Source organism: Aulostomus chinensis, chromosome 9 (assembly GCF_037954235.1).
Source record: "Aulostomus chinensis isolate RoL2024-O1b breed Wild chromosome 9, RoL_Achi_v1.0, whole genome shotgun sequence".
Lineage (NCBI taxonomy): Eukaryota > Metazoa > Chordata > Actinopteri > Syngnathiformes > Aulostomidae > Aulostomus > Aulostomus chinensis.
Window position 1 is genome coordinate 8,462,693 of NC_141328.1, and position 13,850 is coordinate 8,476,542.

At 39.3% G+C, this 13,850-nt stretch overlaps 1 protein-coding gene across 2 annotated transcripts in view; it reads right to left on the reverse strand.

Annotated features, from left to right (window-relative positions):
• Positions 1-1,211: 1,211 nt before the first annotated feature.
• Positions 1,212-13,850, reverse strand: part of pacsin1a (protein kinase C and casein kinase substrate in neurons 1a) — a 35,716-nt gene continuing 23,077 nt past the window's right edge. For both annotated transcript variants that reach the window (XM_086213535.1, XM_086213536.1), the window contains 8 exons: positions 10,762-10,918; positions 10,369-10,604; positions 8,466-8,621; positions 7,233-7,408; positions 4,840-4,960; positions 4,628-4,734; positions 4,188-4,384; positions 1,212-3,241 (listed from right to left, as the gene is read on the reverse strand). In XM_086213535.1, coding sequence (XP_086069661.1) covers positions 3,132-3,241; positions 4,188-4,384; positions 4,628-4,734; positions 4,840-4,960; positions 7,233-7,408; positions 8,466-8,621; positions 10,369-10,604; positions 10,762-10,918 — 1,260 coding nt within the window. In that variant the 3' untranslated portion in view covers positions 1,212-3,131. The remainder of the gene's footprint in view (positions 3,242-4,187; positions 4,385-4,627; positions 4,735-4,839; positions 4,961-7,232; positions 7,409-8,465; positions 8,622-10,368; positions 10,605-10,761; positions 10,919-13,850) is intronic.

The window sequence follows — 13,850 nt, forward strand, 5'->3', positions numbered from 1 at the left end:
ACCTCAGGACAGTTGCCTGCGAATCATCCAATAACGACATTCAGTTGCAATAGCCAGGTTTCAGACATACATCACTGGGCTTCTTTATGTATAATTCATATTATCAATACTAAATAAAAGGCCCTAAATCCCTACATACATTAGTTGTCATCGGATAAAAGGGAGTTTGGGATTTTAGTTACTTTTAGTTTGCATGTACTCATTTGGAAAATGGTTTGAACGTGAGAGTAAAAAAGACCTCTTTGTCAGAATCGATAATAATAATTATCCTTTTACATAGTTTTGCCAAAACCTGCCTTTAATCCATACCCCTGACATTTCTGCATTTGTTTTGTCTTCAGGATATTCAATAAAGCAGTGGATTACGAACAAGTGTCCTCTCTCCCTCAACCTCGTGTACCCCGTCCATCCAAAAAAAACACACAGAAGCCTTTTTTCAACAAACTTGTTTCCCTTTCAAACCAATATTGCAATATTGACACCATCACAACAAATTTGATTCAGGTTTTTCATCACTATCATCATTATTATCTGTGATCATAATCATCTTTATGCATATTTAAATTAACTTCTTGTTACATCAAGATGAACAGGCACTACACCAGTTAGGAGATAAAAGTACATCACTAACTATGAACATACATCTTCTATACCGCTAATATAGGGTTTCCACAACATGAGCTGCTGTCCCCTGTGTGCATAAGGAAGAGATCATTAACATAAAAAAGCATTTACATATACACCTTTTTACTGCCTCAACATGGTTAGGTCTCATTTTCAACTCAACACAGTTGTACAGTTACAATAGAATATAATCTTTAAATTACATCATCATATACAAATCTGACAGCGTGGGTTAACGTCACGCTTTTATGATACACTGACAATTCCATTGCAATGAAATCCATACGATATGGTACCTATTACTTAATATGTTTTCCATTGCTGTTATCTTAATGAAACACATTTACATGTATAACACTACATTTTGTCATAATAGTCAGTCACTTGCATTTTTTTTAAATATTTTTTTCCTGATACATTTACACAACTCATACACACTGGATGATGAAGATGTTTTTGTTTTTTTTTCCCCAAAAATATTAACCTGGTAATGCTGATCGTATGTTTGGGAGAATTGTGTGTATAATGCATATGTTCTGTTTTTTTGTTTTCTTTTGTTGGCGTGCGTGTGTGTGTGTGTGTGTGTGTGTGTGTGTGTGTGTGTGTGTGTGTGTGTGTGTGTGTGTGTGGATACGTGTGCATTGATGATATGGGACAGTTTGATGATAAGAGTCCTTTTTGCTATGCTGGACAGCTTTACTCTAAGACACAACTTGTGAGCTGGTGATGTGTTTCTCCTCATGTGTGAGACCCAAACCTGTCAAATCCTGTTCTAGACACAGAGCTAAACACATCTGACTTCTGTTGGTCCAGTGAAATTTAAAACTTCAGGACAACTACGTAATAAATAGCATCCGTCCCAGCTAATCATTTTTAACAGAGATTTAGGTGCAACTCGTACGATAAGACAAGATACCTCACTAATCATCATATGACGAATTCAATCATTTTTAATTTCATAACAGCATGTAGAAGATGTCAAAATAGACATGTACTGTAATGCACTATGTAAGAGTCATCTTACATGTAGTGCACTACTGCTGACAAATGTACCCTCCGTGTCATTGTGCCGTGTTTTGCAGACAAAGGAAGTTTGGGTGAACTAGCAAGCAGCTACAAGTTGAGATCTTCACTGAAGCTGTTTCACATGTGACATGTGAAGTTATTGCATGGAGGGAAAACAGATATTTGATGGTATTGGGTCATTCTTTGGCTCAGCAAGGAAAGGGGCCACATAACTAGTGCTTTTTGCTAGGTAGGGCTTTAAATAACAGTGGAGAACCATGTTTGGATAACATGCCCTTTTCCAAGCCCAAACACTAGTACATTCATGTTCTGTTGAAGAGGCTTCGGTCTTCAGACAGCCGTCTGTTGCACAGTAACGCATCGACATGCCTCCATTGGCCCCTCGTTCTGGAAGAAAAGTGCCGGCACAGGCATTGTTCAAACCCTCCGCTTATACTGCAGTAGCAACCTCAAGAAGATGACTTGATCCAACATCACTTTGAGAGAATGTTATCACTTGTGTTTCTTGTTTGCAAGAGTGATTAAAATTAGACCTGAAGGTACTGAACCAAGAATGAAAGCTTCTGCAGAAACTGTCTCCTCTGAGTGGATTACATGAGGATGATATTGTCAAAGCGTTTGTGATGCTAAGAAGAAAAAAAAAGTCAACAGAACAAACATAAAATCAAGTTTTTCATCATCGAGCTTCTTCTCGTGAGAACAGAGTTGTGCATGTCCAGAAGCATGTGATGCAAAAAAAAAAAAAAAAAAGTGAACTCTGCATTTGAAGTTGTAGTGTTGCATCAAAGTTGCGGCCTTGACAAGGCTGCAGGATTCATGGAATGCAAGTTGTTGCATAGCACATGCTGCTATGCACGTTCAGAAACAGTTAGAACACATAGCACTGCACACACTGGATAAGAGGTCGGACCAAATCACAAAAAAAGAAACGAAACAAACAAAAAAAAAGGATACTGTTTGTGGTACTTTTAACACTACACAGCATTCCTGATGTATGAATGACGACTGGTCACACACAGCATTAAAAAAGCTACACAAAAATGGCATCACACCATATATACACAATGCAGGTTAGAGAAGCTCGTCTTTGTTGAATGGGTATAACTGATTATATTATCCTCCCATTTTCACAAGAGAACAGACTGCAGTGTACTGCAAGTTTAAATAAGCTGCATTATATGTTAAATACAGCTACATAGAGAAGCAATGTGTTCCTGCACTGTCTTGGTGTTATAGTTGAGTGTATATACTGGAATAACTGCTGCTCCTGTTTCTAAATGTCCACCCACCCCAAATGCTGGATAAAATATATTATACTGATATATTGTCTTTTAGGTTACTAAGTTTTTATTTAGGCAAGACTGCTTGGCGCATCTGTTGGGCAAGGGATGTGTTGCTCTTAAGTCTCTGGCTATGTGCGGTGCAATTGGACGGGACTGTTCAAGCTGCCTCCAATGGCGTGTCCTTGTCCAGTAACTTGACTAAATTGGCTCAACATAATTGGCCGGATACAGTCCCTCTTGGCCGTTGTCCAAACGACCTCTACACCAGCCTTGCTCATCTTCATCTTCAGTCTTGGTCAGTTCATCCCCTGCGAAAGAAGAATTATTCCTTATTCACCATGCAGTCTTGTGCATTATAGTCAAGGTAAATCTTAAATGAAAATCCACTCCACGCTGCGGGACACACACTGTGTTTTTAAAATGCCTTTTGTCTGCATCCCTGTCCAGTTTTTCTTACTTCAGGCAGGCCATACTGATGACTGATTCTGAAGAAAGAATTCATAGTTTTGAATACTAAAGTAAAATTTTACATCAAAAAAAGACAGCTGTGATTGATAGAACAACTTTTTAAATTTTGTCATTTTTTAATTATCAGGCCTGTTATTTTCTTTTCTTCAAAACTGACTCTTGAAGCATGCCAAACTTTGCCTGCAAGTCCATCTTTGGCCCTGGGCCTTGAATAAACAGGACACAGCCTCTACCTCCAACACTGATGAAACCGTAAATTCCCATTGAATAATACATAGGACTCACCCAAGCTCAACCCCAATAAGGGAATTACAAGTATTAGAAAAAGAACAAAAGACACTTAAAGACACACAAAGTATGAAATGTATTTAAAAACCCCAATTGGATCATTTAGTACCACCTTATTCCTCTTTTCTTCTTTCTGCAACGACTGGTTGCAGAATGGCGGAATCAAGATAAAGATGCCCAGCTGTGATGTCTTCATTATTTAGTTTACTCTGACGTAGTGACGCATCACGACGCGGGGCTCTAAATCACTCTTTCAGCCCATTTCCAAAAGAGCTGGAGTTAATTGGTGCTAAGTGCCTGTAATCTGTTTTCCATGTGGCTATTAATGTCTAATCACTGCAATGACTTTTGGAGGAAGGAGCTAGAAATAACAGCAAAGTTAATAATGTCTGACCACTTGTAATCTTATCCAATGGCAGGTCTTTGATTAATTAATCTGTAATCTATGTGCATCAAGAGTGCATTTGCATAGACAACATCATATCTCTGTATAAGTACCTGCTTTGAATGAGAGCTCATCCTGCTCCTGACCCTCATAATCATAGAGAGCTCGCACACGGACCCCTTTTCCGGTGCTGGAATCATCTTCGAACGAGTTTCCATTACCACCATTTTCGTTGCCAGAATACGTAGCAGGTTGCTCATCATCAGACCACTCAGTCGAGTACGCTTGGTTCTTATCATAGCTGCTCACACTGGAGAAGAGAGAAAATACAAGAAATCAAAAACAAAAACAAAAAACCAGCAAAGAAAAGATTACCAAATTTGACATGATCCTAAATATTTTTTTCAACTGCGCAATAGGCCATATCCCTTGATAATAAACATTTTAAAAAATTAAAGCACTCGCTTTTATAAAATTCTAGAATGTAACTTCATGCCTTAAGCGTGGCTCTAATGTGATTGATAAGGGGTTTGAAATGACCTCCTGAACTAACCTGCTACGGTCACCAGGTGGAGCTACATGGTCAGTGCTTGGAGTGGGTGGGGCGCCGTCTGGTTTCTTCTTCTTTGGAGGAGCACTAGCCTGATCTGGGTTGTATTCCTGACCAAACAAAAGTCAAAAGCATCAGTTACTATACATACTTAATATGTGTTGGATTAAAATGAAAAGAAATTATTTTGTGTGTTTTTGTGGAATGGTTTATACCTCAAATGCAGGCCAGTTCATATGCATCCCAGGACCGTGGTTGTTGCTGAACCACTTCAGGTCCTCTTGTGTGTTTGCAGCCAGGATGGTGCGCTCAAGTTCTCTGTATATTGTGGCATAGCTGAGGGGAGAAAAATGAAAAGGAAAAAAAAAAAAAAACAGTTACAAAGAGAGCACCAGAAGGGGCCTGGAAATGCTGCCAATTTGGCAACAGAACCTACAGTGGAGTTCAGTTTCTGGGTTGAGACATTGGGTCATTGTAACACTGAAGTGCCCCTGTGAGTTTAGCTGGAGCCTCCAACAGCTAAAGTATTTGGCCTGAATAATCTCTGCTTGGTGAAATGACAGAATTTGCTTTCTGTTATGACTTTTTTTCACTGCAGTGGATGAAATGAGGTACTTAACTCATAGTTTTACTACCCAAAATACAGGATAAACCATTATCACTGGGTTTAGTTCATACATAGATGCAGTATGGAAGAAGACATCGCTTATCTACCAAGACCCAATATAAGAATGTTCTAATATAATTTACCTCAGTTCATGCTACAACCCTTTATCAATTTTTGGTTACATACACTCAGTAGTTTTTGTGTAATCCTGCAGTACTGAAAAACAATCTCCTTAGAAGATGTAAAAATCTGTCAGTCTTTCAACAGTCATTTATGGGTTTCATTATATTTGCAGAAAATTATAATCATTCAGAATAAATGCTTAACATGATAATTATTTTGTCTTGCAAAAAGATACTGGCAGTGATTTGGAGACAAATCTTACTGAGAGATGCTCCTATAAATACAACATCATCTTTCTCTGCTTTTAAGTAAAAACAAGCTCAAAAAATGATTAGATTCTTTGAGGTGAAAGTCATCCCTCGTACTGTTAAAAGAATGAACAGATTTCTTGTCACCCGTTCAACTAACACAGCTAGGATGATGCACCTCAAGTCAAGGTGTGATGAATTCCATTATAGGTGAATTATGAGAGCAGTCAGACTAAACTACTGTGCAATACCCCAAATAGGAACTGGAATAATCAAAGGAAAGCAAGGATGGCAGGCTGAAAATCACCTTACTGGGGGTCAAAGCTGTGTTGTATCACACAGCCCAGAATATGACAGGCATTCACAAAATTCAATTTGGCAGAAACGTCATTGACCGAATCATCAATTAATTAGTGTCGTGAGAACTGCATGCCTGGTTGAGAGGTGTGACTTTAACTACGAAGGGAACTGTAATGAATGTGACACATCAAGGCAAACTCATCTATTACATAAACATTGTTTTCACTGTGATCTTGACTAATATTTTGTCAAATTGAAATATCAAAATAAGTATGTAAGTACTTGTGTGCAAACTGACTAAACTGGATCACAACAGTGGTACAAACTCATTCACGGATCTCATCAAGTAAAAAAACAATGGCGTAGACACCGGATGACTAATAGCAGCCTAAAAAACCCCAAAACACAGCCGTTGAAGCCAAACAATGGAGGAAGAGTTGGAAAAAGACTGCAGTGTGTGAATGTGTGTATCACTGCTTCATCGTTAACCTACTTAGATCTAAAAATGCCTTGAAAAACCTACAATTTTTTGTAGATGACCTTCTTAAACCTGAGGGTTTCTGAAAAGCAACCTTTGTTGCATAGAAACTCAAAATAAATTCAAAAAAATAATTAAAGCAAATGTGTAAAATTCCTTTAAAAAATATGCTTTCTTGCAAAGGTTCAACAAGCATGAGTATATGCTGCTTTAAACAGTCTCTGCAGGACTGGTTGAGATGAAAAAAAAAATCATGATACTCAGAAGCCCAGCTTTCAAAACACATCACATTATCTGCGTAGGAGTGGAAAATCACATATCAGATAATCCAGTTGATGTTCTTCATATTGGTCCTGCATGGTAATGAGAAATGTGAGACGATCAATTTAAATAAAACCGGTTTTGTGGGAAATCTGACTTACATTTTGCTTTGACACATTCATAGCAAGCTCATGTATGACAAGTTGCGATATTTCAAAAAATCCACACTATAATATCTCAGTCAGATGATATTTGATGTAAGTCTGTGTATTCGTTAAGCAGGGGCATCGGCTCTGCAGCAGTTTAGGTCTGCAGCTGAAAAGCACATAACCTTAAGTTACCTTGCGAGCACACTAATCCTCCTTTGTAATACAGGTGCCTGCTTGCGTGCTGCTGATGTTTGCGTTTGGGTCCACCTGACTCCAAAATCACAACATATCAGGATTCTTTCTGTGCAGTGCTTACATTCCTCTGTGAGAGCTCTGTTTAGATCTCCAAGAGGTTTTTTTTTTTTTTTTTTGGACACTCTTTAGATTTATAACCAGCAGGTGTTTAGAAAGGAACAAAGCCAGTTGCTTCAGCCTGACTAACCTTGGGTTTTCAGTGAGGTTAAGGTGGCGTTTGATGTCCAGCAAGGCCTCCTTGAGGAAGGTCAGCCTCTTGACTTCATGCTGCTGGCACTGGTCAAACACCTGCTCCATGCTCTCCATGTACTGTGGGGTGCACTTGTTAAGCTCCTCCAGGGACTTCTCGTACTTTTCTTTAGCCTGAGACAGAAAAGAAAACATACAGATGGGAGATTCAAACAAACAGCATAGTCGGGCTGTGTTCTTTCTTTTATTAGCTGGCTTATTCTTATTTATAACTTGATAAACTACATGTAAATGGTCTCCATTAAATACTGTATGCTCAAACTAAAATTAAATCGAGAGTCTGGTGTTACAGTGCAACCTGGTGCTACAATCCAGGTCATGATTATATCTAATTGTTACATAAAAGCAACTGCATTTTGAGGTTCTTGAAGATTTTTCACCTCTAAACCTAAATTCATTTCAGATGAGAGATGTGACACATTCAAGCGCTTTCAAAATGTAAGCTATCTAAAAAAAGCCTCATCACTTAACCCAACCAACAGCCATTTAAATGGCTGGCAGGTGATAGACATACAGCAGCTGGTAGATATTTTTGGTCTTTAGTAAAGAAACTAATCTTTGAGTGGTACTCCACTCACTTTTACGTTCATACAAATACACGTATTGAGCTCAAAAAGACATCTTCTCACAGCTGCTTCATATCTTTGTGACAACTGAATGAAGATAGAGCCATTAAGGTACATTTAGCTCAAAGCTAATGGTGCTCCTTGGTCACCAACTACAAGAAACAGCAAAAATGTCAAAAAGAATCCGCTAACAATCTCTCAAGGGCAACCTCCGGTACAATCCACATCTTCTTTATCCAACTGTATGCAGTGCTCTGTAAACACTTTGATTTGAGCTAAAACAAACTACAAATGCTCCACTTTATTGCTATTGTGAACGAGTGCGGAGACACATGAGTGAGTTGGCTCAACTGGTTATGCTAAGCACTACTGTGAACCAGCGAAAATGCACTTTTTGGATGTAGTAACGATGTATCCAAAAAGTGACATAAAAACCCATGAACGCAAGTATTTATCTGTAAAACGTTGTTAGCACATATCAGCACATATAAGTGTGAGTGTGTGAGTCAAATTTCTCCCAAGATTGTTCTTAAGTTATGATTATTTTTTTTTTACATCTGGCTGAAATAACCACCTCTCTACTTGTTTCTCTGTGCATTTCTTACCTTCTGCACATCCTGTTTGCATTTGTCCACTTTCTCGTGGAGTTTCTTCTGCTGGTCTGGTGTGACAGAAGCCTCAGTCTTGCCGTTGGCTTCTCGGGTAGCAGCCAGCTTCTCCTCCTTGCAGGCCATGTGGTATGCTTTCTTTGCTGTCTCCATCTGCGTGTAAAAATCACACACATTCTAACCCATCTCAGACACTCGGCCTGATTCAAATGGAACACAAAGGATCCACATCTGCTCATCTCAGAATAGGAACAACCTCATCCATAAAGGAGGCACCTGTGACCTCCACAACAACATAAATATAACAATAACCACGGCCATGTTGATGTACTGCAAAATTTGAATTTTTACTCCTCGAGGTAATAAAGTAGCAGATATTGATTTGTGAATCTGGATGTTAACTTTTAATATCACTACACTGTAGCGTCTTCTAGGTCCCAGCATATATTAAAGTAAATATATAGCCCTCTGAAATCTGTCTTGTCAGTATGCTGTAATAATGTAATCTGCCAAGAACGTTTAATTTGGGGTTGCATGATTTTATTTATATGATAAAATTATTTTAGAAAACGTAATAATTCCTGATGTGAGGTTCCCTAATGTATGCCGGTAGAGCACAACCAGGATTTCAATTAATTCTCTTTATGAGACTGACATGTGAATCACAAATATGCTACGTGGTAATTTAAAGTAGCATATATAAACTGAGTTGGGATAAAATAATGTTATGTTATTTAAATAGACTGCATTATAGTCTTAGATGTTTCTACTTTGCTTGCCTGTATAATTAATAAAGCAACATTTCCTGCAACAGCTTGAATTACATTACCATAATATTTTCAGTGATTACCATTGCATATTGTATTCATTTTTAAAATTGATCAAATGATAACCTGGACTGTAGTTTCTGTTGACTGTCTGAAATAAACCTGGAGTTTAACTGAAACATAATTGGGCTTTTTCAAATGACTATAACAACTGACTCGAGTCTGAAATAATATAAATGTGTATAAGGATGACTGCAGACGATAGCGTTAAGATGCATCCCCTCGAACCTGCATTCTTTCTAAGTGAACTCCACTGGTTGGAAAAAGAAGTCAGATAGTTCAGATCAATAAATGACACTTTTTCTCTCATGGTTTATGAACTCAGTAAACATTCTCTTAACCATTCTTCAGTATTCTTGATGGACATTATGTATCCTTTTGGAATAAAACAGACATTAAAGGAGTGTATATTTTAGGCTTGTTGAGTCACTACCATGTCTACTTGGTAGGGAGTTAAAACCTCTTATGAAAATACGGTCACTTTTAGCCTCAAAAGCCTGGACGACAAACGTGTGGCCTCCAGAAGTAGTCCATAACACAATGGGTGACATCACTGTGCCCACACCCACCGGTTCTACTAAAAATGAAATCGTGACTGACTATGGCGCCTCCTTTAGGTTTTAATTGAATCCACTTGCAAATGATTAACAGTTAAAAATAGAGCTATGAATCAGACATGTGGTTCTCTATGCTCCGCTAAAACAACCAAGAGGTCCATCAGAGAAATTTATCTGTCCAAGATTGTAAAAATAACATGAATCTTAATCAATAAAGTATGATAAAAGCTGTTTAAAAATGACTTCAAAAAGCCAGTCGAATATATGGTACTGATTAATACCATGTGTTCTCAATATTTTGCATTTATACCTGTTCATTTAAATCACTGGAGAATAAGAGATAACAATGTTCCCAACAGTATAACAGTTATGATCGTTAAGTGAGAAAATCTTGTCGGTGGTGTGGGCTAGAAGAGCACCAAGCAGCTCATTTATGACTCACATTTAATTTGACCCACTCTGTTACACCAAGAGCAAAAATGATGATTCCAATATAATTTCTTTCCACCCCCTCACCTCCTTGAGCTTTTTGGCCCATGGTTTCTGAGCCTTCTTGAATCCTTCCTCTGCCTCCTTGGCCTCTTTAAAGCCTCCAATCATTTGTTTGTGATACGCTTCCTTTTGCCAATTCTTCACTTTCTCCACATCGTCGTTCAGCAGGTTGTTTTTCACGTCTTGGTGCAGCTCGCTAACCTTCTCTGCCTCGGTCATTACAGCCAACCAGGCTCTCTCCACAGAGCCGTATTGTGGACCTGACAACAAGATAAATTCCTTTATTTTTAAATGACCGCTATAATGCTCAGACAAACACTGCCAGACAATTAACGCCAAAATATGTAAACCAAGGTTTTGCCGACTAAAAGAGCACACTGTGTTGAGCTGCTTTAATGACGCCAACCCAAAGCTGACCTTTCTCAATGAGCTGTCTCCATCTCTTCGACCAGGCGGTTAGCTGATCACCGTAGGCTTTTTCTATCTTGGCACGTTCCTGCAGGCAGCCCATGAGGTCATTGCAGAGCCGATGGCCGTCATCAAATCTCTTGACAGCACGTTTGTAGTTACCCACCTGGAAACAGACAAGGGAAGAATTTGCAACAAATCCATCGAAAGAATATTTATATGATGTCCAAATCAAAATATAAAAAGATATGAGATGCATTTCTATATGTCAGTAAGACTCATGAAGATAAATCATGATACTGTATGTATTGAGATGTCAGACTGGAGAAATACATTGTTTCTGAGAAGTACAAAACTAATGGAATTTGCTTTCAGAGAGATCATGTCTATTAGTGGGATAGTAATTGTATTTTCTACTGCTGGAGGTTTTTAAATAAATACAAAAAAAAATTACATAATTTCATGATGTTGTGGAGCTTTGTGGGATCATGGGAGTTTCTGTCTTCATTGTGAAAACCACCACTGGCAATTAATCCGACAAGGTCATGTAAAGTGTTATTTACTTCAGATTTGGGCATGTTTTTCATCCATCCATCCTTCCATTTTCTTCCGCTTATTCTTATTAAGGGTTGCGGGGGGGCTGGAGCCTATCCCAGCGGCTATGTGCGAGAGGCGGGGTTCACCCTGGACAGATCGCCAGTCCATCACAGGGCCAACACATAGAGATAGACAACCATTCACACTCACACTCATACCTATACTCATACGAGTATCAATCAGCCTAGTCCCCATTTGCATGTATTTGGACGGTGGAAAGAAGCCGGAGTACCCAAAGAGAACCCACGCAGGCACAGGGAAAACATGCAAACTCCATACAGAAAGATCCTGTGCCCGAGCCGGGACTCGAACCCGGAACCTTCTTGCTGTAGGGGAACAGCGCTAACCACTGCACCACCGTGCCGCCTATGTTTTTTTTTGTTTGTTAATTAATTCTGAAGAAATGGCTGTAAGTAGCATTAGCTGTTCTAACACAAGCACGTCTTATGTTAATAGAAGGGAGCAGCAGGCATTGATCAAAGCCATCGGAGGTGACGAATGCCTGGGACAGGGGGTGGCCAATGTCTCCACGTTGTTGTGCATCAATAGAACCACATTGCAATGCTGTGCATATGCTCATCTGATTGATGCGCACATTAAACAGCACTTGACACACTGACCAAAGACCAGCTTCTTCTTGTTCAATGGCACAAACATTTTCTGGTGTTCAAACACAGCAATGCACCACACCATGTCTCATTAACACACTGAAGCACCTACCAGCACAGACAAAGTGCAAGTTCACTTCATGGTTAAAGGCAGAGAGAGCTTGGCGTAAAAACATCATTCGCACCAGCTTGAAACTAACAGTGACGCTTGCAGTTGACTGACCACCAGCTTGCACCACGTTTAAAATAAGGCCCATAGTCTGTGATACATAGTTTATAAATACATATAGCATTTTATGATGCACTTTAATATTTTGTACATCAAACTAGAGCCTGGTGATGCTTGGGCCTATCTACATGTGCATGTTTGACTCTTTATTTTTTTTCTTCTTTTCTTAATATGCTTTTACATGGGGTGGCACGGTGGTGCAGTGGTTAGCACTGACGCCTCACAGCAAGAAGGTTCCGGGTTCCAGCCCCAGCTTGAGCAGGGGTCTTTCTGTGTGGAGTTAGCATGTTCACCCTGTGCCTGCGTGGGTTCTCTCAGGGTACTCCGGCTTCCTCCCACAGTCCAAAGACACGGAAGAGGGGAGTAAGTTAATCTGGCTGTGAGAGTGAATGGTTGTTTGCCTATATGTGATGGCCCTTGGATGGACTGGCGACCCGTCTAGGGTGTGCTCTGCCTCTCACCCGAAGGGAGCTGTGATCCTTAACAAGAAAAGCAGGAGAAAATGGATGGATGGATACTTTTACATGTTGTTGATGTGATTTGTTATGTGAGTGTTAATCTTTTTCACCCCACTTCCAATGAAGTCTCTGTAAAATGCAAACAAAGTCTCTGAATCTTTAATGTCCATTACAAGGTCTCTGAACCAACAGTTTTCTGAACTAGTTAGGAGCGAGGTTCTACTCTTGCTGGCTTTATCAGGATGAGTTGATTTCTTTGCCATTCATGTAGAAACATGATGTATTTTTTTTCATTTATGAGGTATTTGATGTGATAAATGGAAATGTATTACATGGAAAAAGCGTAAAGGGAAGATGCTAGAAACAGCTAAGGACTTCTTTCCAGTCTGTATTTTCTCCCTACATTTCCATAATCAACTCTTGCTCTCCACTAATTAATAGTTTTTGAATATCTAGTCACTTAAAGTGGATCTAATGGATCTTCCTCTATCCTCCCCTATGATGCAAGGGATTCAGCATTGCTTTGGCTATCTATTATGCATAAATGCATCAGATGGCTAGTTCACACACATTTTCCAACATCTTACGGTATTCAAAATGTATGTTCAGTTATTACATTATATTCTATAAAACGTCACCAAACAGAGACTGCCTCAGCCACATTCATTTTCTAATTTAAGTTAAGCAATTTTAACCAGGTTTATTGAACTACATTGATCGGGGATCTCTCTCACTGTGTTGACCTGGTCAAGAAAACAAGAACCAGTGACAAAAACTGTACACAATGGTGAAACGTATTACAACAACAATAAGGAAAACACACAAATGATATTCTTTGTTATTCTTCTCAGCTGAACATATAATTTTCAGTCAATCTTACTGCCTCCATTTTTATTCAACCCATGCCACCTTAAGCAAGACTTCCTTAAAAAAACACAGGCAGGCTAAGTGACTCCGCCCCCTCAGTGCCTGCAGGGGGGTGTGAGCTCATGCTGCATGATGGAGGGAGGGTAGCGAGTGGGGGATGACTCGTGCCTCTGCATGTGTAGTTATGCAATGGCATGGGCTTGTGTTTGTGTGTGTGTGTGTGTGTGTGTGTGTGTGTGTGTGTGTGTGTGTGTGTGTGTGTGTGTGTGCTTGCGCACGCACATGAACTGTGACGGCTTTAATCCTCTTGAGTGGTGTAATGCAGGCAGACAGATTTTA